At 35.2% G+C, this 23,993-nt stretch overlaps 4 protein-coding genes and 1 non-coding gene across 5 annotated transcripts; 2 read left to right on the forward strand and 3 right to left on the reverse strand.

Moving 5' to 3' along the window:
• Positions 1–365: 365 nt before the first annotated feature.
• Positions 366–439, reverse strand: TRNAT-AGU. The gene has a single exon. It is a non-coding gene; the product is annotated as a tRNA-Thr (tRNA).
• Positions 440–502: 63 nt separating this feature from the next.
• LOC112511441 (peptidyl-prolyl cis-trans isomerase NIMA-interacting 4) lies at positions 503–4,657 on the forward strand. The gene is made up of 5 exons (XM_025117057.1): positions 503–606; positions 3,293–3,434; positions 4,025–4,134; positions 4,239–4,381; positions 4,463–4,657. The coding sequence occupies exons 2-5, from the start codon at positions 3,305–3,307 to the stop codon at positions 4,503–4,505; spliced, it is 426 nt and encodes a 141-aa protein (XP_024972825.1). The 5' UTR covers positions 503–606; positions 3,293–3,304; the 3' UTR covers positions 4,506–4,657.
• A 2,075-nt stretch (positions 4,658–6,732) lies between these two features.
• Positions 6,733–17,512, forward strand: LOC112511092 (ribulose-phosphate 3-epimerase, chloroplastic). Its single transcript, XM_025116505.1, has 10 exons — positions 6,733–7,022; positions 7,535–7,649; positions 7,877–8,017; positions 8,107–8,220; positions 8,984–9,062; positions 10,358–10,467; positions 10,539–10,595; positions 10,811–10,880; positions 10,967–11,055; positions 17,142–17,512. The coding sequence occupies exons 1-9, from the start codon at positions 6,913–6,915 to the stop codon at positions 11,014–11,016; spliced, it is 846 nt and encodes a 281-aa protein (XP_024972273.1). The 5' UTR covers positions 6,733–6,912; the 3' UTR covers positions 11,017–11,055; positions 17,142–17,512.
• Positions 11,968–12,624, reverse strand: LOC112510869 (uncharacterized mitochondrial protein AtMg00810-like). The gene has a single exon (XM_025116219.1). The coding sequence runs from the start codon at positions 12,622–12,624 to the stop codon at positions 11,968–11,970; it is 657 nt and encodes a 218-aa protein (XP_024971987.1).
• A 3,425-nt stretch (positions 17,513–20,937) lies between the features above and the next one.
• On the reverse strand, positions 20,938–22,389 carry LOC112510870 (putative pentatricopeptide repeat-containing protein At1g74400). Its single transcript, XM_025116220.1, has one exon. The coding sequence runs from the start codon at positions 22,387–22,389 to the stop codon at positions 20,938–20,940; it is 1,452 nt and encodes a 483-aa protein (XP_024971988.1).
• Positions 22,390–23,993: the final 1,604 nt, after the last annotated feature.

Here is a 23,993-nt window from a genome sequence, read left to right on the forward strand (position 1 = left end):
GGAAGAGTTTTTGAGTTAAATGTGAAAATTAATTGGATTTAAATATTGAAGTTGAAACGTACCAAGAGAAATGGAAGAGTTTTTGAGTTAAATGTAAACATTAATTTGCAAAATTACTAAGAAAAAAAGTCAAAATGTGGAAAAAAAAGAAAAATAGGATCTTTGCATCGAAGAGATGCCACGTCAACCTATCATGATTTTGCTTTATAGATATATATAGATTGTTCTAACTGCCATACAGTTAACCGTTTAACTGTTAGTAACAGTGGATCTCTTATATAAATCCTACTTAATTATATTAAAATAGTTTATAGAAAATATAAAAAAATACAAAAAATAGTTTACTGTTTCAACAACTAAAAAATTGCTTTCATTGAGAGTCGAACTCAAGACCTCCCGCTTACTAAACGGGTGCTCTAACCAACTGAGCTATGAAAGCTTGTTGATGAACAGTTCAATTTCATTCCTCTCTACATCATTTATCTTGCATTCCATTGCGATCTAAAATATCAAGACGTATACCCGTGTGGGAGGAAGCAACAGGTGCAAATCGGCGACTGCGTTGGTTGCGTATTTCTCAGAAAACCCTTTTCATCGAACTCCAAGGTAAATACCCTAAATCAAATTTAAGTTAAATCGTAAAATTTTTGATTTCGATCTTTCTGTTATATAATTCATCGGTTGTTTTGGGTTTTTGCTTTCTGGGTGTTCGCTAATTTATTCGATTATGGAGCGAATTTTTCGTCTTTGGGTTTATGTTTTTGTGAAGATCTAGATTGTGTATGGATATGATTCTATTCGATTGAACTTATGGATAGCTGTTAGAACTACAACGAACTATTTTCTCCTCGATTATGGTGATGGATTATGTTGTTTCTAGAATTGAATCTGTTGAAATATGAGTTACTCTTATCGGTGTTCACTGGACTGATTAGGGTTTTATTCATTTCCATATCACTTTCTCTGCACTCTAGGGTTTTATTTATTAAAGGAGTTTGTTTCAGAGGCTGATTCTGAGAAGAAACCTGGCTCGTAAAACAAAATTAAAAGTAAGGGGCCGTTTACTATACACTTATTTGGTAAGGGCTTACCGGATAAATTTTCTTATCGGATGAACATGAGAAGGTCAAGAATCTTACCGGGTAAGAGCAATAAAAAGGATGGAGAGTCTTACCTGGTAAGTAAGGATGACGACTCTTACCCATAAGCACTTGCCCAATAACTTGTTGCATTCAATATGTTTTGATGTACTAAAATCTTACGCATGAAAATAAATTATAGTGTTGACTTCTATCGATAAGCACTTACCGATTAAGCATTTAGGTAAACGGCCCCTAAGAAGAAACACAAAGCGCGTTTTTTGATAACTACTAGTATCGAAAAGAAACTAAGATTAGTGTACATTAGAAATGTCACAAAAGTAGATACTCGTTGCAAGAGCAAATAACCAAGCGAAAGAAACCCAGTATATCCCACATAGAGGTAGGGTTTGGTGATGGTAGGATGTACCCAAGGGTTAGAGAGGATGTTTCCCGCTCACTTGCAAAACTAAAAATAACTGAGAACAAGTATCGTGATTAGCAATGAAGTGTGTGCAACCAAACGACAGGTATAATGCCATCGTTGGCATGCAATTATTCATTTACGTGCAAAGAAAGTAGTTCTTAACAGTTTTGAAGTTCATAAGGTGCTATGCTGTTAATATCGCGATATATCGTCGCTCCTAGGAAAAAAATCGGACCTTAAATATCGGTCAAAATATCGGGAACGATATTATCGGCGATATTTAGCGATTTTTAGTGATTTTTTAGCGATATTTTGAGATAAAAATCGGACCGATATTCCGATTTCTCAGTTCTCACAACATCAAGTCTTCGACTTCTTCTTCTCACAACGTCTTCTCTTTTCTCGGTCTCTCTTCTCGATCTCCTCCGTTTTTCTCTGTAACCGACACAACATAGCCAGCGATAGGGATGGCAACGGGACGGGGATGGAAGAAGCCGATGGTCGATTGCTGGTCTGCTGCTCACTCTACCGGCCGTCGCTTACAAGGGTCAAGGGGGGAAGGAAGGCGATGGCGGTCGACGGATATGCGTACGTCTGTGAATTGTGATTTGTGATCTGTCTCCTGTGGCCGGCTGGTAAGTGGTAGGCGGTAGCTATCGCTTAGAAATTTAGAAGTGCTCCAGGCCTCCGGTCCAAATTTCAAAAGGCCCAAACCCAAATGAGTAACAGACCATTAGACTAACAGTCCCAAAGCCCAAATGACTAATTTTATTATTTATTAGATGATGTGATGTTTTAATTTTGAAACTATATTTCTAAACTCTAATTAATGCATATTATATATATAATTCTAAGATATATTATGTTAACCGCTATTTTGGACCGATATATCACCGATATGACCGATATATCGAATATCGGTCCTGACCGATATTTCGTATTATGACCGATATAACAGCATAGGTAAGGTGTTAGTTTGATTTTTAAGGTGCTGAAGTCTTAAAGTCTTATTTCACTTGTGATTGATAAGAGGTGGTGTTGAAGTCTGAAGTCTTATTTCAGTTCTGATTGATAAGAGGTGGTACTGAATGAAATCTCAACCAATAAAACTGTTTGTTTTTGTAAACTGACAAATGTCTGAATATATATAATTATCAATTTTATCCCTCAAAATGTGTTACTGTTGAATTTGTAAAACCACTAATTAATTATAAATAAAAGCATTCGAATAACGACTTGTTCAACATACCCAAATATCAAACATATTACCAATTAGCAACCTGTTCAACATGTTCAAATACAAAACAAAGAACCATTGAGAGAGTTTGGAGAGAAACAGATTGATTGGTGCTCAGGGTGAAGTTGAGAGCCGAGATGAAGCAGATCTGTCGTTCTGAAGCAGATTGGAGTCGATTCAAAAGGATTTCCAGAAACAATTTTGGGTTTCATGGTTTTGGTAGAGATCAATTGGAGTCGATTTAAAGATCGATTGGAGAAAGCTTGGAATGTATTCAGGAGCCAAGAGTCACAAGAGGTTGATTGAGCGGATAAGAGGAGAAATAAGGGGTTAGGTTATCACTTATTTTTTCAGAACACGGCAAGACATAAGAGGCTCTAAAAAATTGGAAAAAACAAACAGTCTGAATTGCTCTATCTCTTATCGAATCAAACCAATCAGGCGCCCTTTTATTACCTATGCATATGTAAAAGGCGCCCGACATCCTTAATATTTCAGAATCACCAAAACCTTCCATCCGTCCTTATTCTTTGTTTTTTGATATCATAGACTTGACATACAATGGGAAAGGATGCGAAGGGCGGAAAGGGTAAAGCAAAACAGGCAGGTGGGAGTGAGGACGGTGGTGCAAAGGGGAAAGCGAAAGGTGGGAAGAGTGCTGATGGCCTCGGTACCTGCACATATGTAAAAGGTTTCGTCTTCACCTATCCGCCTCTTTAATAGATAATATGTCTATTGTTTTAGATACAACATACAATGTGCTTTGCTTTTTTCCCCTTGAGTGTGTTATTTATGTTTATAAAACCAAACCAAACGAATCCAGTATATTCCACCTGGAAGTGGGGTATGGGGAAGATAAGATGTGCACATACACGACCACTTCCAAATAGTAGAGGAGCTGTTTCTGGCAAAGCCCTTGCTTGTGAAAAGTGTGATGAAGGGAGAAAGACGTGATTTTTTTTAAAAGTTGGTTAAGAGTATCTTATGATGGGTTTATTTATTTAATAGTTCCATCAAGAGGTAATCTCTGAATCATTAAGAGGTGAATCTTGTTTGGCAAAAAAAAAAAGTCTGTCTCTTTAATGGTTCAAAAACCCTCCGAATGATTTTGTATCTTGGATCCCCCTTAACCATTAAGAGCCCTAATTTCATTGTACACAATTACCAAACAATTATATTTCATTTTGCATTATATCATGAGAGCCACTTAATCATTCCACACCAAACCATTCAGCAATTGCCAAACAGCCTCTTACTTTGATTTTATTGAGTTTGATTCAGCGAGGCATATCTTGTGTGAAAAGCAAGGTAAGATCAATGAAGCATACAAGAAGCTGCAAGATGGATGGCTTAGCAATGGAGACAAGGTTCCTCCAGCTGAGTTTGCAAAGGTGAAGTATTCATTGGATTTTCGTAATAGCGAATGTTTGCAGATACCAATAAGCTATGACGACGCTATATGTCTTCTTGGTGTGTTTATGTTTTCTTTTGGCAGATAGCGGCTGAATATTCAGAATGCCCGTCGGCAAAGAAAGGTGGAGATCTTGGTTGGTTTCCACGCGGGAAGATGGCGGGACCGTTTCAAGAGGTTGCGTTTAACACAGTTGTCGGAGCAACCAGTCCACCGTTCAAATCAACGTCAGCATACGATTCATTAACTTTTGTTATGTGGTTTTCTGATTCTGATTAAAAGTAACCAAGTTGATGATAACAATGCAGGCATGGGTATCACATCATCTTGGCGGAAGGACGGAAGAATTAGAGGAGGAAGACGATGACCATGACCATCATAATAAACCTCAAATGGTTTTATGTCTCTTGAACATGTGAAACATTTTTATTAGGATTCTGCATTTTGTTATTTGATGATGTATCAAACTGATTTTTGTTTTCATAATAATTAAATATTTTATGTATAATTTTTTTTCAAAATTTAATTAGAAGTTGTTTGTTTACCTCTTAATAGTTACACATTAAGAGGCAGCCTTTGAACCACAAGGGTGGTGCCTGATTGGTTTGAGCTTGACTCCAAAGGTGAAAAGTACCTCGAGGTCTTAGGTTCAAATCCAAGAAGGAATAAAAATTCATTTGTGGCCATGAAGGTTCAAATGTGATGACTCCGGGCTATTTTAGAAGTTGTTTATTTACCTCTTAGTAGTTGCCTGATTGGTTTGAGCTTGGCTCCAAAGGTAAAAAGTACTTGAAGGTCCTAGGTTCAAATCCAAGAAGGAATACAAATTCCTTTGTGGCCATAGAGGTTCAAATGTGATGACTCCGGGCTATTTGCAAAGCAGGTGGTCGCTCTGAGATTAGTTGGCTTGTATAGTGAGTTGGATATCCAGGTTAATAAAAAAAAAGGGCAGCTTTTGAATCGTTAAGAGGTAAATCTTGTTTGGTAAAAAAAAGTCTCTTAATGATTCTAAAACCCTCTGAATGATTTTGTATCATGAGTCTCTCTTTAACCCCTAATTCATTGTAAACAATTATCAAACAATTATATTTCATTCTGCACTATACCATGATAGTCTTTTGATCATTTAATCATTCTGTACTAAACCATTCAGCAACGGCCAAATAACCCCTTAGTAATTAAATAATTTTTGAAAAATATTTATCAATTAATAATTAAATATTTTATAAAAATTGTATATCAGTTAATAATAATAAATTGGTAATTACAGAGGCTAATGTCGATGAATCGGTTAATATGACATAGATCGGAGAATGGTTAAATGCTTTTTTGGAAAAGAACTCCTTGTTAACTGCTTCAACTTTCGACTAGGGCAGCAACTCTCTCTTGCACAACTCATCTGAACAACCCAGATCTGATCTACTTTCAAAACCTATTCATCGATTCCTAACCTTAATAGCTTATTCAAAAAGTCATTTTATATGTTTGTTGATGGAGTATGAATGGAAAGATGAAGTTTTTGAGTCAAAAAGTATAAATAATATTGGAAATATAAAAGAAAAAACAAAATTGATAGGATCGGGGGTTACACTAGCATCCATTGAAACCTCCAACCCGATTTAATTGATATAATTTATTGTTGTGTTTATTTGATCATTAAAATTAAAAATATTTAAAATTATAATAAAAAATTAAAGTAAACACAAAATCGAGAATTTTATTACTCATTAATTTGACCACCATATCAATATATACTAGAAGGGAACTCACGCAATGCAACGAGATATATTTTGATTTTAATATTTCATTTTATTTTTTATTTCAGTTGATGTTATAGTGTGGTCTTATATGATTTTGAAAAACGATTATGTTTTTTATTTTTGAATAAAATATAAATTTGAATATATCATAAAATTTTGATAAAAATATAACGATATTAGTATCCAATTAACTATTTAAAATTCCTCTTTTTTGTGTAATTTTTTAATTCAATTTTTTAATTATAATTTAATTTAGGTTCAATAACGAAGTACTTTATATTTGGTTTAATGATATAATTTTTTTATAAAAAGATAATAATTAATTATTTTGTTATAACTCGATAATTATCTTAACTATATTTTAGATTTTTTACATTTTAAAATGAGATATTTATCATTTATTTAATTATATTTATCCACAGTTAGTTACACGAATTCAAACATAAAACTTTAATAAGTTATGCTTATATATAATTTATTTGTAATCTTGAATTTTAAATAATATATATCAATATACAATATTTTATTTATAAAAAATGGTTTTTAATTTTTTTTTCACATACTATAATATAGTAGAGATACAATTAAAACTATTTTCCATAAATAAAAAATAACCCAAACAGAAAACACAAATTTGATTCGTTTCTGTTTTCGAATGTTCGATTTTTTCAAAGGTTGGATTGTTTTGGGGGTTTTTCTTTCAATCTTGCGGTGGGTGGCTCTTATTTAAATTATGGTTGAAAGAACTCGGCACCCTGTTGGTCCCACATCCACAACTCATTTTACCTTCAGCCTCACCCCTAGGCCAACCATTGCAGATAAGCAATCTATCCGACACACGTCAATCCTATAGTCTTCTTCGTCCCATTCTTGCAGCAAAGTATTTGATTTTGAGGATCGCTCTCAAAAGAATTATATTGCAAGATCGCACCTCTTGAAGTCATACCCACCAACTGTTTGATAGAAGGATTCATTGAAGAAGCCAAAAGAGAAAAATAATGACAACTGCTTCTTTGGGTTCATCAACCCTTGTTCAATCACAGATTAATGGGTTTGGCAAGTTTCTAAAACCCTCTGGCTTTCAATCAAGTTCAGTCGCTTGCGCAAGGTAAAATTCCCTTTTCTTGAAGTTGAGAATTTTGACTATATATGTTTCTTGGATTTGAAGAAAACTCTTGGGGGTTTAAAGGGCTTATTTAGAATTAGATAACCTTTTTTAATCTTGTTATGGTTGTGAATTCTTGAAGGGAACTGAGGGTTCTTTTTGTTCATTTATTAAATTGAGTAATTCTTAATTTCCTCTTCTGTAATATCTCATGTTTATGATCGAAATGCTAGCTGTTTGATTATAGAGAAGGAAATATAAACATGATTCTTTTCTCTTCGAAGCAGTAAGAGAAGAGATTGCAGTTTTTTATTCCCCATTTTCCCTGGAATTCACTTCAGGCATGTGGCTGAATTTAGTAGATAGCAAGTTGAAATGCTTTCCTTATCTGGGGCAACTGTTAGATTGATGTGATGGGAATCTTATCTTTGTTGACGGCCAGTTCTATTTCCCTTGTATATTGCAATTCAAATATATTGAAATCTCTAATTTGCTATCTGAATCTGTGAATCTAGGAGGGCAATTAGAACTGTTGTGAAGGCTAGTTCTCGAGTTGATAAATTCTCAAAGAGTGATATCATTGTTTCTCCATCGATTCTCTCTGCCAACTTCTCAAAGTTGGGGGAACAGGTACTATTCTTGTTCATTGATCTTGTTATAAGAATTACTTTATCCATCTGTTTGAGAGCAAACCATAGGTGGTGTTCTACTCTCTTTAGAACACATCAGTACATTTTCGAACTTGTTGTCAAATTGTCATTGGAACTTGAAGCATTTTGGCTTTTGTCATCATCTTTCTTCACATTTTGACTCTTTTATATTTAAATTTTGTTCTCATGTGGTGAGTGTATATATAGGTCAAAGCCGTTGAGTTGGCAGGATGTGATTGGATTCATGTTGATGTAATGGATGGCCGTTTTGTTCCTAATATAACAATTGGACCACTTGTGGTGGATGCATTACGTCCAGTGACAGACCTTCCGTTGGACGTGCATCTGGTATCCCTCGTTTAATGTTTTGAAAGTTTGAACTTTTGTATATTGTGTTGGATGGAATTTTGTGCTAATGAGAAATTGAAGTATGGCAGATGATTGTTGAACCTGAGCAACGAGTGCCCGACTTTATAAAAGCTGGAGCAGACATAATCAGTGTCCATTGCGAACAATCTTCTACTATCCATTTACACCGTACAGTTAATCAAGTAAGATTCCCATGTGTAATATCTGACAAGTTTTCCATGTTGCTTGATTGCATAGTATTGATTTGCCTTTCTTCTTATGCAACATTATTGACCATGCTTTTAGAAGATATGTAGCAAACTAATCTGAATAAGAATGCTCTAAAGCGATAGTTATATTGTTAGAGTTCCATCGGCTATATTTGGACCATTTCACCTCTATATATGTTGGAACCCCATCTCTCCTTAGGGGCTTTTTTGGAGAGCAAACTATTGGGGTTTCACATATTCTTACATCAAAGCCTACGTCTACCATTTTAGGGACTCGACACTCTAGGCAATCTATACTCGTTTAGCCCCTCACTTGTCTAGCCCCCTCTCGACATTATGTGCCCACCTAGCCTCCATTATAGGGGCATGTAGTAGAGTCCCACATTGGCTAGACTTGGGCCATTCCACATATACAAAAGAAAATACAAATAATCATCTGTACACACACATAGCAATCAAAGAATAGGGCTGTGTCCATATGCAGCTTCAATTTCCAACTTCATCTCAACTGAGTCATTGATGTACGGCTCTAGAACTTAAAAAATATGTTCCCATTTGAGTTAGGATTCTAGGCACCTCAACATTATTGGTATTCATGTTGTTTTTTGCTTGGGCCTGGTAAATCACCGGTAATACCCAAGGGTAGGATCTGAACCCAAAACTCTCAACGCTGCATTCGTTTTCTATCCTTTCTTACTTTCAATTGGTTATGCTGTTAATATTCTTTTCTGTTCAGATTAAAAGTCTTGGAGTCAAAGCTGGAGTTGTTCTGAACCCTGCTACACCATTATCCACAATAGAATATGTCCTTGATTGTAAGTTGTGAATTTTCTTCTACTCGTTTCATTTCTCATGTGGAGTTATTAGATTAAGAGAAGAATACATGCATATGAATAAGACTAGAAGGGTACTCGTGCAATGCGTCGAGATACATCTTGATTTCAATGTTTCGTTTTATTCTGTATCCGTCGATGTTATAACACGATTTTATTTGTTACTGGAAAAACGATAATATTTTTATTTTTTTGAATGAAATATAAATTTGAAGGTATCGTAAAATTTCGAATTTTTTTTATCTATTTTTAGTATCAAATTAAATATTTAAAAGTTCTTATTTTTCGTGTAATTTCTCTAATTTCAATTTTTTATTATAATTTAATTTAAAATTAATAATGAAGTCATTTATTTTTGGTTTAATAATATTTTTTTTTTATAAAGATAATAATTAGTATTTTGTTAGAATTCAATGATTATTCTAAATATATTTTAGATCTTTTATACTTAAAATGAGATACCTATCCAGTATTTGATTATATTTATCTGCAGTTAGTTGCACAAATTTAAACATGGAGCCTTAATAAGTTGTAAATACGCACAATTTCCTTGTAATCTTGAATTTTAAGTAATATGCATCAATAAACAGTACTTAATGCATAAAAAATGGTTTTTAAGAGTTTTTGCCAAATGCTTTATAATATAATATAGATTCTTCGGGCAATTAGTGTGAAGATTCATTTCAAGATAGGAGATAAACCTTTATTCAGTGATTAAACAAAACAGTGTTATTCAATTACAAATTTGGGGTTTTTGATCAAACTCTTCTTCTATTTATACACCCGTATAGCAACAATAAAAGGTCTTTACCCTTCATTTTTTTCCATATTGAAATAATTACCAACTCTATCCTATGAGAATTACTCGCTTGGCCCCAAAATAAATTTCCACAATGAAAAAGGCATACAATTTTAGAAATGCCTAATTATTTCATTTTTTAATTAACAAAATGACAATTTTACCCTTCATAATAGAGTGAGTAATGATTTTCTCCATCTCATAATTAAAGGTGGAATTAGAAAGTAGACACTTAATTTTGAGAGTGGACATTTCTTCTGAGACAAATTATAATAAAAATGTGGAAACTTATTTTAGGACACGGAGTACAACAATTTGGCCTTCCACGAAGATTCGTTTTTGGCCAAATTTCATGTTAAAACTTAGTGCATTGACCCTAATGATTATTTGTTTCATCATTGTGGAAGGATATTATGGATTACTGGTCAGTAGTCAAACAATATTGCAATTTCCATGTCACAATTTTCTCTTTGAACAGGCGTCGATTTGGTCTTGATCATGTCTGTAAATCCTGGATTCGGTGGCCAAAGCTTCATTGAGAGCCAAGTGAAGAAGATAGCAGACTTGAGGAGAATGTGTGTTGAGAAGGTATTGTGTTGCCATTCTTATGTTCAAGACCTTAAACCCGTTACATAATTACATTTTTATTTGCTTAACAGGGTGTGAACCCATGGATTGAAGTAGATGGTGGAGTTACTCCCAGCAATGCATACAAGGTAGATCCTCTTAATGATCACTTGACCTTTTATATTAGCAACTTGTGAACCCTTATGAGAGAAGCTTCAACAACATTTTACCAAACAAAAACGAGCCCCATATATCCCACCCAGAGGTGGTTTTTTTTTTTTTTTTTTGGGGGGGGGGGGGGTTTATTTTCTGAACCTAAAAAACATCAATAGGAACTCAAGTAATGCGTTAAATGTGGTGGCAGGTTATTGAGGCTGGAGCCAATGCTCTTGTTGCTGGTTCTGCTGTTTTTGGAGCTAAAGATTACGCTGAAGGTAACTGAAAACTTAACATCAGAAATGCAAATCTTCTTTTATGTTTCTTAACCTTTCCTCTATGTGATTCTATATCTGTACTGCAGCAATTAAAGGTATCAAAGCCAGCACAAGACCAGTGGCAGTTCCTGCATGATACTTTCTAGCTTCAGAAATCATTTCTGCTCTCATCTCTGTAAGAAACCTCTTTTTATAGTATTTAAGCTTGTGGGCATTTGATGTTTGAGTTCAATCAGTCAGATGAATTATTCGGGTATCTTCCTTTTGAAATCTAAACGAATGTAGGGGGTGATTGTGTGATAAATCAATAAACTTGTATCTACATTCCTGCACAAAACTAAGGGGATGTTTGGTTCGATGGAATGTTTTTGAGGGATTTGGATTTCGTGGAAGGACTTGGAATCTTTGATGTGTTTGGTTTGTAGGATTTGGGATGGAATTGAATTCCATTCTATAGCAAAGATAGTTGGGAATAATTCTCTCTATATCTATTTGAAGAGAATGATACACCCATTTATATACACAAAAAGAAATCCTACCAAATAAATTACCAAAGAGGAAAAAGGAAACTATACAACAAATCACTCTACCTATGGAGGGAATATACGATAAAATCAACGATTATAGGAGATTGATTCCTAATAATCAGCACACAATATTTCCACCAATTTGTGTTCCTACACTCCCCCTCAAACTGGTGGGAATATGTTTGTTAGACCAAGCATAGAGCTTAGTTCAATGAGGTGAGGTCTAAACATGGCCTTGGTTAAAATGTCTGCTGCATGCTGCCGAGAGGGAACATGGTTGAAAGAAATAATGTTTCCTTCTAGTTTCTCACATATGAAGTGCCTGTCAATTTCCACATGTTTCGTTCTGTCATGATGGATTGGATTTTTAGCCATAGTTATTGCTGATAGGTTCTCACACATCATCTTTATAGGTCCAGAAATTCCACACTTAAGTTCCAGTATCATTCGATTTAGCCAAATTCCTTCGTATATACCGTGAGCTAAAGCTCGAAACTCGGACTCGGCACTTCTTCGAGATACAACATGTTGTTTTTTACTTCTCCATTCACCAAGTTTCCCTAAAGAGGTGAACAATAACCGGATATAGATCTCCCGTTAATAGGGGATCCGCCCCAGTCCGCATCTATATAAACTTTGAGAGACCGATTGAGTGTTTTCTTGAACTTTAATCCCTTTCCAGGATCCTTTTTCAGGTACCTAAGAATTCGAATCACAACCTTCATATGATCCACTGAGGGATTGCTTAAAAACTGACTAACAATCCCGACGGAAAAACTTATAGCAAGACGAGTGTGTCTCAAATATATTAACTTTCCCACCAAGCATTGATATTGCCCCTTATCAGCTTCCTCTTCAGTCCGAGATATCAGTTTCGTATTAGGATCCATAGGAGTTTCAACCTGCTTGCAACCACTCATGCCAGTTTCATGTAGGAGATCTAGGACGTACTTGTGTTGAGAGACAGAGTTCCCCTCTTTTGACCTGGCTACTTCCATTCCCAGAAAGTACCTTAGATGCCCAAGGTCTTCGATTTGAAATTCTTTGGATAAAAGAATCTTCAGTCTTCTCATTTCTTCTTCGTGATTTCCTGTAAGGATAATATCATCAACATAGGCAATTAGCACAATAATTTTCCCAGTTGGAAAGTGTTTGATGAACGTGTGATCTGCTTGAGACTGTGAATAACCATCTTGTTTGAGCACTTTAGAGAACATGTCGAATCATGCTCTCGGAGATTGTTTGAGCCCATATAATGCCTTCTTCAACTTGCGCACTTTTCCTTTCGCTTTTTTCGTTTCAAAACCAGCTGGTACATCCATATACACTTCCTCACATAGGCTTCCATTCAAGAAAGCTTTTATTACATCGAGCTGGAACAATCTTGGTTGACAACAATAGACAATAGAACACGAACTATATTAAGTTTGGCTACTGGGGAAAATGTTTCCTGGTAATCAATTCCATAAGATTGAGTGAACCCTTTTTCCACTAGACGAACCTTGTATCTATCTATGCTTCTATCTGCATTATGTTTTATTAAAAAAATCCATTCACATCCCACGGTTTTCTTACTCGGTGGCAAAGATGTTAGGAGCCATGTGTCATTCTTTTCAAGAGCATTGGACTCATCGAAGGTTGCTTTTCGTCATTCTGGTACCTTCAAAGCTTCATAAAGGAAGTCACAAAGGATCGAAATTTCTCTGACAAGTTTGAGTATGAGATATAACTTCGAAGTTGGTGTTGAGTACATGATCGAATCCCTTTTCTTTGAGCAATGGGAAAAGCCATCTTTGGATCATTTGCTATTATCTCATCAGAGTCTGACTTCGAACTCGATTCTGTCTCATTGTGTAACCTTTCAAGATTGACTGAACTAGGGAAAGATTCTTGACTGGCTTCGTTCCTGTTCCAAAGGTTTTTCTCTTCTCGTGTAAACTTTTATTTCTTCATCAGGGAGATTAAGGTGTTTAGGATGGACTCCCAGACTACGACTTATTTCAGATGAATCATCTGAAATTTGAGGAGACGATGCATGAGAAGGATGACTTGTTCTTGACTTAAAGATGGTTGTCCATTCCCAATTTTGTGATTCCTGAATGTTATTCTCCCTCTAAATTGCAAAATTGGGAAAGAAGGGTGTATGCTCAAAGAATGTCACATCCATAGTGTTATAGAATTTTTGTGTTACCGGTGAGTAACATTTATAGCCTTTTTGATTCGCTGAGTAGCCAAGAAAAACACATTTAACAGAGTGAGCTTCAAGTTTACTGTGATTGTGAGGGTGAACATGAACGAAAGCAACAAACCGAAAATCTTAGGTGGGATCTAAGACACAAGTGTGGAGGTTGGGTTGATTTCATGAAAAAATTGCAAGGGAGATTTGAATGTAAGGACATGAGAAGTCATTCGATTAATGAGATACATGGTGGTTAGAAAAGCATCGCCCCAATTTTTTTTTGGGAACATGGGTTAGGAGTAAGGCTCGAGCAATTTCGAGGATGTGACGGTTTTTGCGCTCGACCACACCATTTTGTTGTGGTGTGTCCACGTATGAGCTTTGTTGAACAATTCCATGAGATTTGAGATAAGAACCAAGATTTAAATTGAAGAACTGGCATTGTCAGTTTTGAGCATTTGAATATTGGTTTTAAACTGGTTTTGAACCATGGCATGAAAATGTTGGAATATGGGATTAGTTTTAGTTTTATCCTTCATAAGAAATGTCCAACATAATCGAGTATGATCATCAACCAACATTAAAAACCATCGAGCATCCATGATATTTGGATCTTGGTTGGTCCCCAAATATCATCATGAATGAGTGAGAAGGGGTGACTTGGTTTGTAAGGTTGTGAAGAAAAAGTGCTACACGTGTGCTTTGCGAGTTGGCATCCTTCACTATGTAAATAGTTCTGATTTATGTGAAAGAACAATGACGGAAACAAATATCTCATATATCAAAAAATAGGATGACCTAGACAAGAATGCCCCAACATAATTGCACTCTCTTTATTTGACTGGAAGACGGACTTAAGGCTATGAACATGCTCTAGCGGAGGCTTGATACGAATCTTACTAGTTGCGGAATCGGGAGTTGATGAAGTGTTTACATTGAGAAGATAGAGACCTTCACAAAGTTCAGCCTTGTCAATCGTCATCCGTGGGTTCATATCCTGAAATACACAATATTTGGCAAAAAAAAATTAGTTTCAACATGGAGATCACTGTTAATTTGCTCACGGAGATAAGATTACAGTCTAGACTCTAGATCAGGAACAAATAGCACAGAGTATGGAGTAAGAGTATTTGAGAGGTGAATTCTTCCTGCCCCTTCCACAGTGGTGCGAGTACCATTCGCTATGCGAACAGTTTGCTGCTTATTACAAGGGAAAAAACTTGTAAAAAGAGATCTGTCACCTATCATATGATTTGAAGCACCAGAATCGACTATCCATGATGAAGGAGTTGAACTGTCACCAACATGAAATGCGAGATTGCCTTCATTGTTGGCAGACGATGAGATATTAGCCTTGCTTATAAGCTGTTGAAGTAATGCCAATTGGTCCTTTGTAAATGGCACCTGATTGTTGTCTTGGGACTGCTCAGTAACTGTTGTATTTCCCCTAAGCTCATGGTCTCGGCTTGGTTTCCAATTTGAGGGCTTTCCATGCAGTTTCCAACACCGTTCTTTTAGATGACCAGACCTTTTGCAATGATCACACCAAGGACGTCCTTTTCTTGATCGATTATCATTGAAGCTTGAAGACATTCCTTGGGAAGATAAAGCAACCGAGTTTGGAGCGAGATCCTTGGTGCTGCGAGAGCTAAAACATCAAGGGAAGAAGATGGATTGGTTAGTCCCATCATGATTCGCTTATGACTTTCCTCTCCACGAACTTCATCAAGAGACTTGTCGAGACCCATTAGAAACTTGAAGATGTGTTTAGTTTCTACAATGGTTTTGAAATAAGTTTGATCATCAGAACACTTCCATTCATGTGATTCAAACAAGTCTAATTGTTGCCAGTAACAAGTGAGAGTTGAGAAATAGGTGGTAACAGAGTTTTCTCCTTGACGTAAATCCTGAAGAATACTCTCTACATGGAACAACTCAGCTATGTTTTCACTACTGGAGAAGGTTTCTCGTGCAGCATCTCAGATTTCTTTGGCGGTGGTGTATAGAAGAAAGTTCTCTCCTATTTCAATTGTCATTGAACTATTCAACCAAGCCATAACTTGATTGTTTTCTGCCCTCCATGCTCTGAACTTTGGACTATCAGATCTTGAGTGAGTGTGCCAGTAAGAAACTCATCTCGACCATGCCCACTTATAAACATCATCATGGATTGGGACCATTGAAGATAGTTATGCCCGTTGAGTTTGTGACTCGTGATGCCGATAAGGCTTGAATCGGTTGAGTTTGGGTTCGGAGGAGATACATTTGAGTTGTCTGGGGTCTCGGAACCAGACATTGGAATAATACGATAAGGCAGAGATAAAAATAACTTACTGTTGGCTTCTGAAAAAATGATCAGTTGAGCAACAATACCCTAGACTCGTTGAAACTTGTAGAGTGACAAGGGACGAAATTGATTTGATAAATCGACTAACTGAAATCGATTTGATGAGGTTAACCGGATAAAATCGACCGAATGAAATCGATTGGAGGATATCGACCGGATGAATCGGCTAGATTGAATCGACCGGATGAAATCAACGGGATGAAATTAGTTTGATGAAATCGATTGACTGAAAAATTGATTGACGATTGTGATTATGAAGGCACGAAACAGATGCTAGTTTAGGTAGATCAAAAATGGAGCCTAAGCGCTGATACCATGTAGCAAAGATAGTTGGGAATAATTTTCTCTATATTTTAAAACATTATTACAAACAAATCCTATAAAATATCGTGAAATACCAACTATCCCCATGGGATTTCCAATTCAATTCCGGACTTTCCTTTAAACCAACGCTGGGTTGGAATTACATTCAGTTCCAAATCCCACCGAATCCCGCAAACCAAATGGTTCCAAAGTTAGCTCACCTAGAATGATTTATGCCAAAGCTGCACATATTGGCTAGAGAAAATCTAGGTTTGTAGATGTAGATGCATTTGTAAATGGTTAAAGCTATATTTGGCAAATTAGTTGTTGGTTAATAGGCTGCTAGCTGATAAACTAATCACGTTTAGTAAAAAAATAGCTTTTAAGGTAGATGACAATGTAAAATAACGGGCATAAACGGAAATAAGTGAGAAAAATTCTCCAACAAGCTATCTAACGTAGTTTTTAAAAAAGTTGTATGAGTTATCAACTTTTGTAACACCTCCAATCAGCTCAAAGACCATGGTAAAAGTTATCGGTAACCCACAACTTTGAGCTTATAAGGAACTAAATCTAATTTCTATCCATGTGGGATGGGTTGTGACAAACGAGGCTTTTTCAATAAGATCAAACAATAAGCTAGCTTATAGTTGTCAAACATGGCCTAAATTGATTAACTTTCTTGGATCTGCTCAAGAATAGGTGAAGAAAGGCAATAAGTGATGCATACACTCCCCCCCCCCCTCCTATCCTATGTTTTTGTTTTCCAAACCCGTTAGTTAAAAACTTCTATCAACACGTTTGGAGTTTGTAAGAAACCGAAACTCTGACATGAAGTATTTGAGAAATCATTTCTTGATGAATCTTGAATCCGATTCTTATAGTTACAGACTTTGCATCTGCAGACAACAGGAGGAATTCGATGGCAGATAGTATCATGTTGTTTCTTGGCATTCATCATTTGCTGAAGGATGTACGAGTAAGGTCCATCAAAAAAGGTAGCCATGTCTTCATATAGAAGCGTAAATAAGTTGTGTTTCGTTGTAAAGAATAGCCCTTTTCCCTTGATGCTTGCTTATTAGAACAAACACTGCATCTCGATTGGTTAGAATTGAGTACAAAATCGTGATATTGAACATCGATTTCGCGGTTCATTCTATCTTTGGTTTCTGTTAGCAGCAAACATAGTGGAGAATGAAGAAATATCGGCAATCTTTCAATCTGCATAGTGACTCAATTATGTTGTTGTAATACACTTTTGTGGTTGTGGTCTTCTCAAGCCATAAAGTTTTTTCTGCATATCTTTTTGGATAATGTCGATGTGTGTACTTCGACTAATCCTATTCTATGGGTCGTGAAATTAACAATCAGACCAAGTGACGGAACTTCATGATCCTAAGAAGACTTGAAGTAGTGATCGTTAGGAGTAAAATCAATGTCTTAACCGATTAAGCTACCGTAAAAGGTTATTATCACTTGTGCTATTTTATCCATTCTAAAGAATATGTGATACTGTTAACTTTGGTAACCTTTTTTGGGTTGTGTACTTGTGTTAGGCGAAGCCAGCCATCACTTTTTTTATTTTTATGGTTTAAAATTTATTGTTTTTTGTTCCTATGGTTTAAAATTCATTTCTATTTAAGTTTTTCATTAATAAAAGTAGTGTTTTGACCTCATGGATGGAAATAGAAATGAATTGCAAACTATATGGACGAAAATCAAAATTTAAAACCACAGGGATAAAATCCGTAACTTTTAACAAACCATAAGGACAAAAAGTGTAATTTACTTCTCAATTAATGTACAAACTTTCAATGTATCTGACAGGTGGTCAAACCAAACAACGTTCTGTTCCAATTCTTTTAACAGATTTCATTCCACTAAAAAAAAAACATTATGCGACCAAACGTCACCTAAATGGAATAACTTGGTACTATGAGATTTGAGTATTCCTTAAATATTGAAATGTGATTAAGTTTGTCTATCTTACATTGGTGGGAAGAAAGAAAGTCGTAGGAATGAAGTGCGTATATATATATATATATATATATATATATATATATATATATATATATATATATATGAAAAGTGTGTATTTATATGAAAAGTGGAGGTGATTTTTTGTTGCATGTCATGTTGTTGGCTTAAATGAGTCAACTCTTTCATTTGCAGTTATCATTATGAGATTTGAGTATTTCTTAAATCTTAAAATAATGTCAACTTTGTTTATCCCATAGAAAAGATGACTTTAAAGTACTGAGATGAATTTTGAGGGTGATGTATTCCAAATCTTGCATTGTGGTTTGTTTTAGGAAATTCCACGTTGATGAAAAATTGACACATTAATAGAGTGTGATAAATATGTATAAAAATAAGCATGTGATGCTTTCGAAAACTAAAAGAGTAATATAATTATGTAAGTCATTGTTTGGCCTCTAATTTTGGAGTAATAGTTTTTTTTTATTAACCTGGATATCCAACCCGCTATGCGAGCCGACTAATCTCAAGGCGACCACCTGCTTTGCAGATAGCCCGGAGTCACCGCATATGAACCTTCGTGGCCACAAGGGGATTTTTATTCCTCCTTGGATTTGAACCTGGGACCTCCTGATACTTTTGACCTTTGGAGCCAAGCTCAAACCAATCAGGTACCACCCTTGTGGTTAGTTTTTTTTTTATTGTTATCACTCAAATATGGTAATTGTTGTATATTTCATTCCAAAAGAGATTACAATATATATAAGATCAAGAAACCTAAAAAGGGAAATACTAACACTACTCTATAGAAAGGTAAACCAAACTTTGCTATATTTAACACTCCTCCTCAAGTTGGAGCAAAAATGTTAATCATGCTCAACTTGTTACAAATAAAGTCTATTTGAGTTTTCTGCAATGGCTTCGTGAGAATGTCTGCAAGCTGGTGTTCAGTCTTGATGTGTACCGGTTGGATCGGTAGAGGGTCTGTCTGTGTTCCCACAATACGTTCTCTAATGAGATGACAATCAACTTCAGTGTGTTTTGTCCTCTCATAGAATACTTGATTCTTGGCTATGTGAATGGTTGACTGGTTATCACAATACAATCTCATCAAGTCCTTTGTCATTACTCCAAGATCTCTTAGGAATCTCCGTATCCACGTCATTTCACATGACACATATGTTATGGCTCTGTATTCTAATTCGACACTTGATCGGGAAACAATATTTTGTTTCTTGTTTTTCCAAGAAACTAGATTTCCTCCTACAAATACACAGTACCCTGTAGTTGATCTCTTGGAAATGGGACATCTAGCCCAATCTGCATCCGAGAAACCAGATATTCTACCATCTCCTTCTTTAGTAAAAGCACCCACTCAACAATGGCCCTGATCTGAATAGAGTATCCCTACGCCCGGTGTGGCCTTGAGATACCTCAAAACGCGAAGTGCTGCATCCCAATGAGCCATAGAAGGATCGAACATGAAATGGCTCAAGACAATAACCGAGAATGAAATATCTGGTGGAGTAACTGTCAAATAGTTCAAGTTTCCAACCAATCTTTTGTATCTCTCTGGATCCTTCATAGGACTTCCATCATCTAGAGGAAGCTTCCCTATAGCAAGCATCAGATTGTTCACCGGTTTACATCCCAATAGACCACATTCAGTAAGCATATCAACAACATATTTCCGCTTAAATAGAAGAATCCCATGTGAAAATCGAGATACTTCTATCCCAAGGAAGTAATGAAGTCGTCCAAGATCAGCAACTTGAAATTGAGTCTATAGAAATTCTTTTAGTTCTGAAATTCCATTGCTATCATATTCGATAATGATAATGTCATCTACATAGACCACCAGTATGATACGTTGATTTTCATGGTGTCTAAAAAACACAGAGTAATCTTGGGAACTGCGAGTCATACCAAATTCCGAGAGAACATCTAAAAATCGTCCAAACCATGCTCTAGAAGATTGTTTAAGACCATACAATGAACGTCGCAATCGGCATACTTTTGTAACCTCCTCCTCAATAACAAAGTCAGGTGGTTGTTCCATGTACACCTCCTCCTCAAGAATGCTATTAAGAAATGCGTTCTTGACATCCATTTGATGAAGTGGCCAATGATTGATCATAGCGAGAGCGATACAAATGCGAACTGGCGGCATTTTAGCTACCGGGGAAAATGTCTCGTCATAATCAACCCCGTGGGCTTGAGAATAACACATGGGTTTTTACACAATGGTATTTCTTACAAGCCACTACATTTTTTGCTAATAAGAATCTTGAATCGGAGATACTCTTATCAAAAAACAAATATAACAATTCTCAAAATATTTATGCAAGTTATATAAAAAATTTAAAGTTACACTTATTTTGTTACATAGATAACAAAATTGTGTTAAATGATTTAAAAAAATTAATCTAATTATTAATTATAATAGTTAAATATGTGAGGTTGATCAATTTTATTTTTATTCATATTATATGTAATGGTTATTTAAAATCATAAATTAGTACATTTCTGCTAAAATTTTATTTAACAAATCCAAAATTTATAATATATATAATCAATTCGAAATTCTTTTAATCAACATATTATATTATTTAATTTTTCTTCACTATATTGTTTGTATTAATTAACATATTATATATAGAAATTTGTTTTAATTATATTACGAAATATTGTAATTAACTAATTTTTCAAGATGCTTTTTTTTGGTCATTTTACGTTGCATGACTCAGAAAGATCAAAGCTGCATACATAAGCTCTCATATTCCCCATCAAGCTCTCAATAACCTCATAAATCTTGCAAGCAAATGGGTGATCACAATCTCCAGCGACAAACTCATTGATCTCACTTCCAACCTCAATCCAACTACAGCCCGGAACTCTCCGCTCGTTAATTCGGTTTCTCGTGATCTCCTTTTTATCCCATATTCCGCTCGAACCATATATATTGCCCATAATAACATCATCACCCGCCCAATTCTCCTCCAACTCAAACAATCGCCCACGAACGTCTTCAGCAAGATCAACGCCTCCAGAATTCCCACACGCACCAAGCAACGTCCTCCACAAAACGGCATTTGGCTTCACGGGCATTTGCAAGATGAAATCTTTAGCTTCTTGTAAAAGCCCTGCTCGACATAAAAGATCAACCATGCACCCAAAATGGGATATTCTAGGTTTTAACCCGTAATCTTCTGTCATTTTCTTGAAATACCGCTTTCCATCATCCACCATAGCTACATGACTACATGCCATTAGGACTCCAATGAAGGTAACATCATTAGGGATGATTTTAGTTTGGGTCATTGCTCTGAAAAGTGAAAGTGCTTCTGTTGCTTGACCATGGATGGCATATCCAGTAATCATGGAGGTCCAAGTCTTGACATCCTTTTTCTCGATGCTAACGAACAATATCTTAGCGGTTTCAATATCTCCACACTTTGTGTACATGTTCAAGAGGGCATTGTATAAAGACAAGTCTTTATCGAGCTTTTTGCTTCTTCGGATATAGTTATGAATCCACTTACCCATGTCCAATGCACCAAGATCCGCACACGCAGAGAGCGTGACCGTGAGAGTGATTTGATCCGGCTCCAGATTGTCCATCTGCATTTCCCTAAACAATTTGAGAGCAGAATTTGGTTTTTGGTTATCAACATAAGCAGATATCAATACGGTCCAGCAAACAACATTCTTCGTGAGCATTTCATCGAACACCTGGCGTGCATCTGCAAGATTAGCCACTGAAGAGTAGTAGCTCACCAGTGATGTCTGGATGAAGATGATGGGTTCATAACCGAATTTTACGACAAGGGTATGGAACTGTCGACCTTCATGTGGCAAAGACTTTCGTGTGCAGACCTTCGTGATATAAAGTAAAGAGAAACTATCAATGGAGGAAATGCTTTTTCTGATCAAATCACGAAACAAAAATAAAGCTTTCGCTGTGGCATTGGTCTTTAAATACTCTTTGAGCACTTCATTCGGTCTTAGTTTGGTTCGGCCATGGCTATGGATTTGAGAAGGTTTGGTAAGTGGAAATTTGGCCAAAATATTCTGGATTTTGATCAGGGATGAAGATTTCAAGAATCCCATTATAGAAAAGAACATAGTTTTTTTGGATGAAATGAAATTAATAATATAAGAAATTGCGAATTGCATTACAGAATCAAGTAGATAATTTTTTCATTAATCAATGTTTAATTTTTGGGGCGTTTGGAATTGCTTATTTAGAACAACTTGTATTTTTTTTATAAAAGTCTTTATCAATTTATTATAAGTTACAATGATTAAACTTTTTCAAAAACTCTTTACTACCGGTTTGACACCGGTATAAGTTGTTTATCCAAACACTCAAAAGTGCTTATTACCATTATCACACCGTGATAAGTCAATAAGTTGTTTTTATAAGCAATCACAAACACCTCCTTAATGGATGGTTATATCTATATTAGGAATAAACTAGAACTTATTTAAGCATTATGGTCCTAACTAGGTTTTATTTTCAATCTAATTTTTAGTTTCCAGATGGTTCAAGATTTGTTTGGATTAATCTCAGTAAATTATGTATGTTTGGAATTAAATTCTAGACAAATATTTCATCACATCCGCCAAGATCTCAATTACTACATCACAACCCTTGTGGTTAATTTTTATTTTCTCGATGGAAAAACTTGTATTTTTTTTTATGAAAGTGCCATTCAGATACAAAAATATTTATGTTGTTTTTGTAAAAGCAATATGGATGTTCAGATTTGAACCTTTCAACATGATTTGACCAATCATTTGATCGGGCTTTCATCTAATTTTAAGGGAGTGCTAATGGCATCCAAGAGGTGTTGAATGCTTGGAAATTGTACATCGCTAAAATCTATAAACATCAAATCGATTTAACAATATATTATATTTAATTATCATTGTTATTTAATACATATATATAAATATATTAATTAAGTTATATCATATAAATATATATATATATATACTCCATGTATATTTTATTTATAAAATTATTATAATTTTATTATCTTCACTTTTATATACATACATACAACATCCATACATATATATATATATATATATATATATATACTTATTATTATAGATGAACGATCAAATAAAAACCGTCTCCATTTATGTAAACCGTGTAAACCAATCTCACTCATCCATTTTCTTGATCAATGGTTAAGATTAATTAAGATTATTTAAGGAAATTAAAAATAAAAAAATTTGAAAAATACATTTTATAATACCGATAAGGGCAAAAGGGTAAAACCAAATATTCATTTATTCAAGGAAACCATATCATGTATATCATATTATTAATGAAACTAATCTATTTTTTGTAAAGTAATKYATTATTTTTACGTTAACATTTATTATTATTAATGAAACTAATTTATTTTTCATCTTGCAATTATTTCATGACGAACCGCYTACATTATGYACCCGTTTCATTTTTCATTTCATCTACTGAATGGATCACCTACGCCATCACTGAAATGAGTTTCACTATGAAAGCAGTTCATCACTCATTGTTCAATTACGCCATGAACCAGTTTCACCTTCATGAACCAGTTTCACCTTCATGAAACCTGTTTCATGAAAATTAAATTTTTTATTTCACTCATGATTTGATGCATTCTTTCCTTTACTCCTTACAATCTTCAAGATTCTGGAGCAGATTACAATATTCAAGATCCCGAAGCAGATTAATCATGTACTCGTTTCATCATGCAATTATTTCATGACGAACCAAATAAATT

Source organism: Cynara cardunculus (assembly GCF_001531365.2).
Source record: "Cynara cardunculus var. scolymus isolate 2C chromosome LG 4, CcrdV1, whole genome shotgun sequence".
Taxonomy (NCBI): domain Eukaryota; kingdom Viridiplantae; phylum Streptophyta; class Magnoliopsida; order Asterales; family Asteraceae; genus Cynara; species Cynara cardunculus.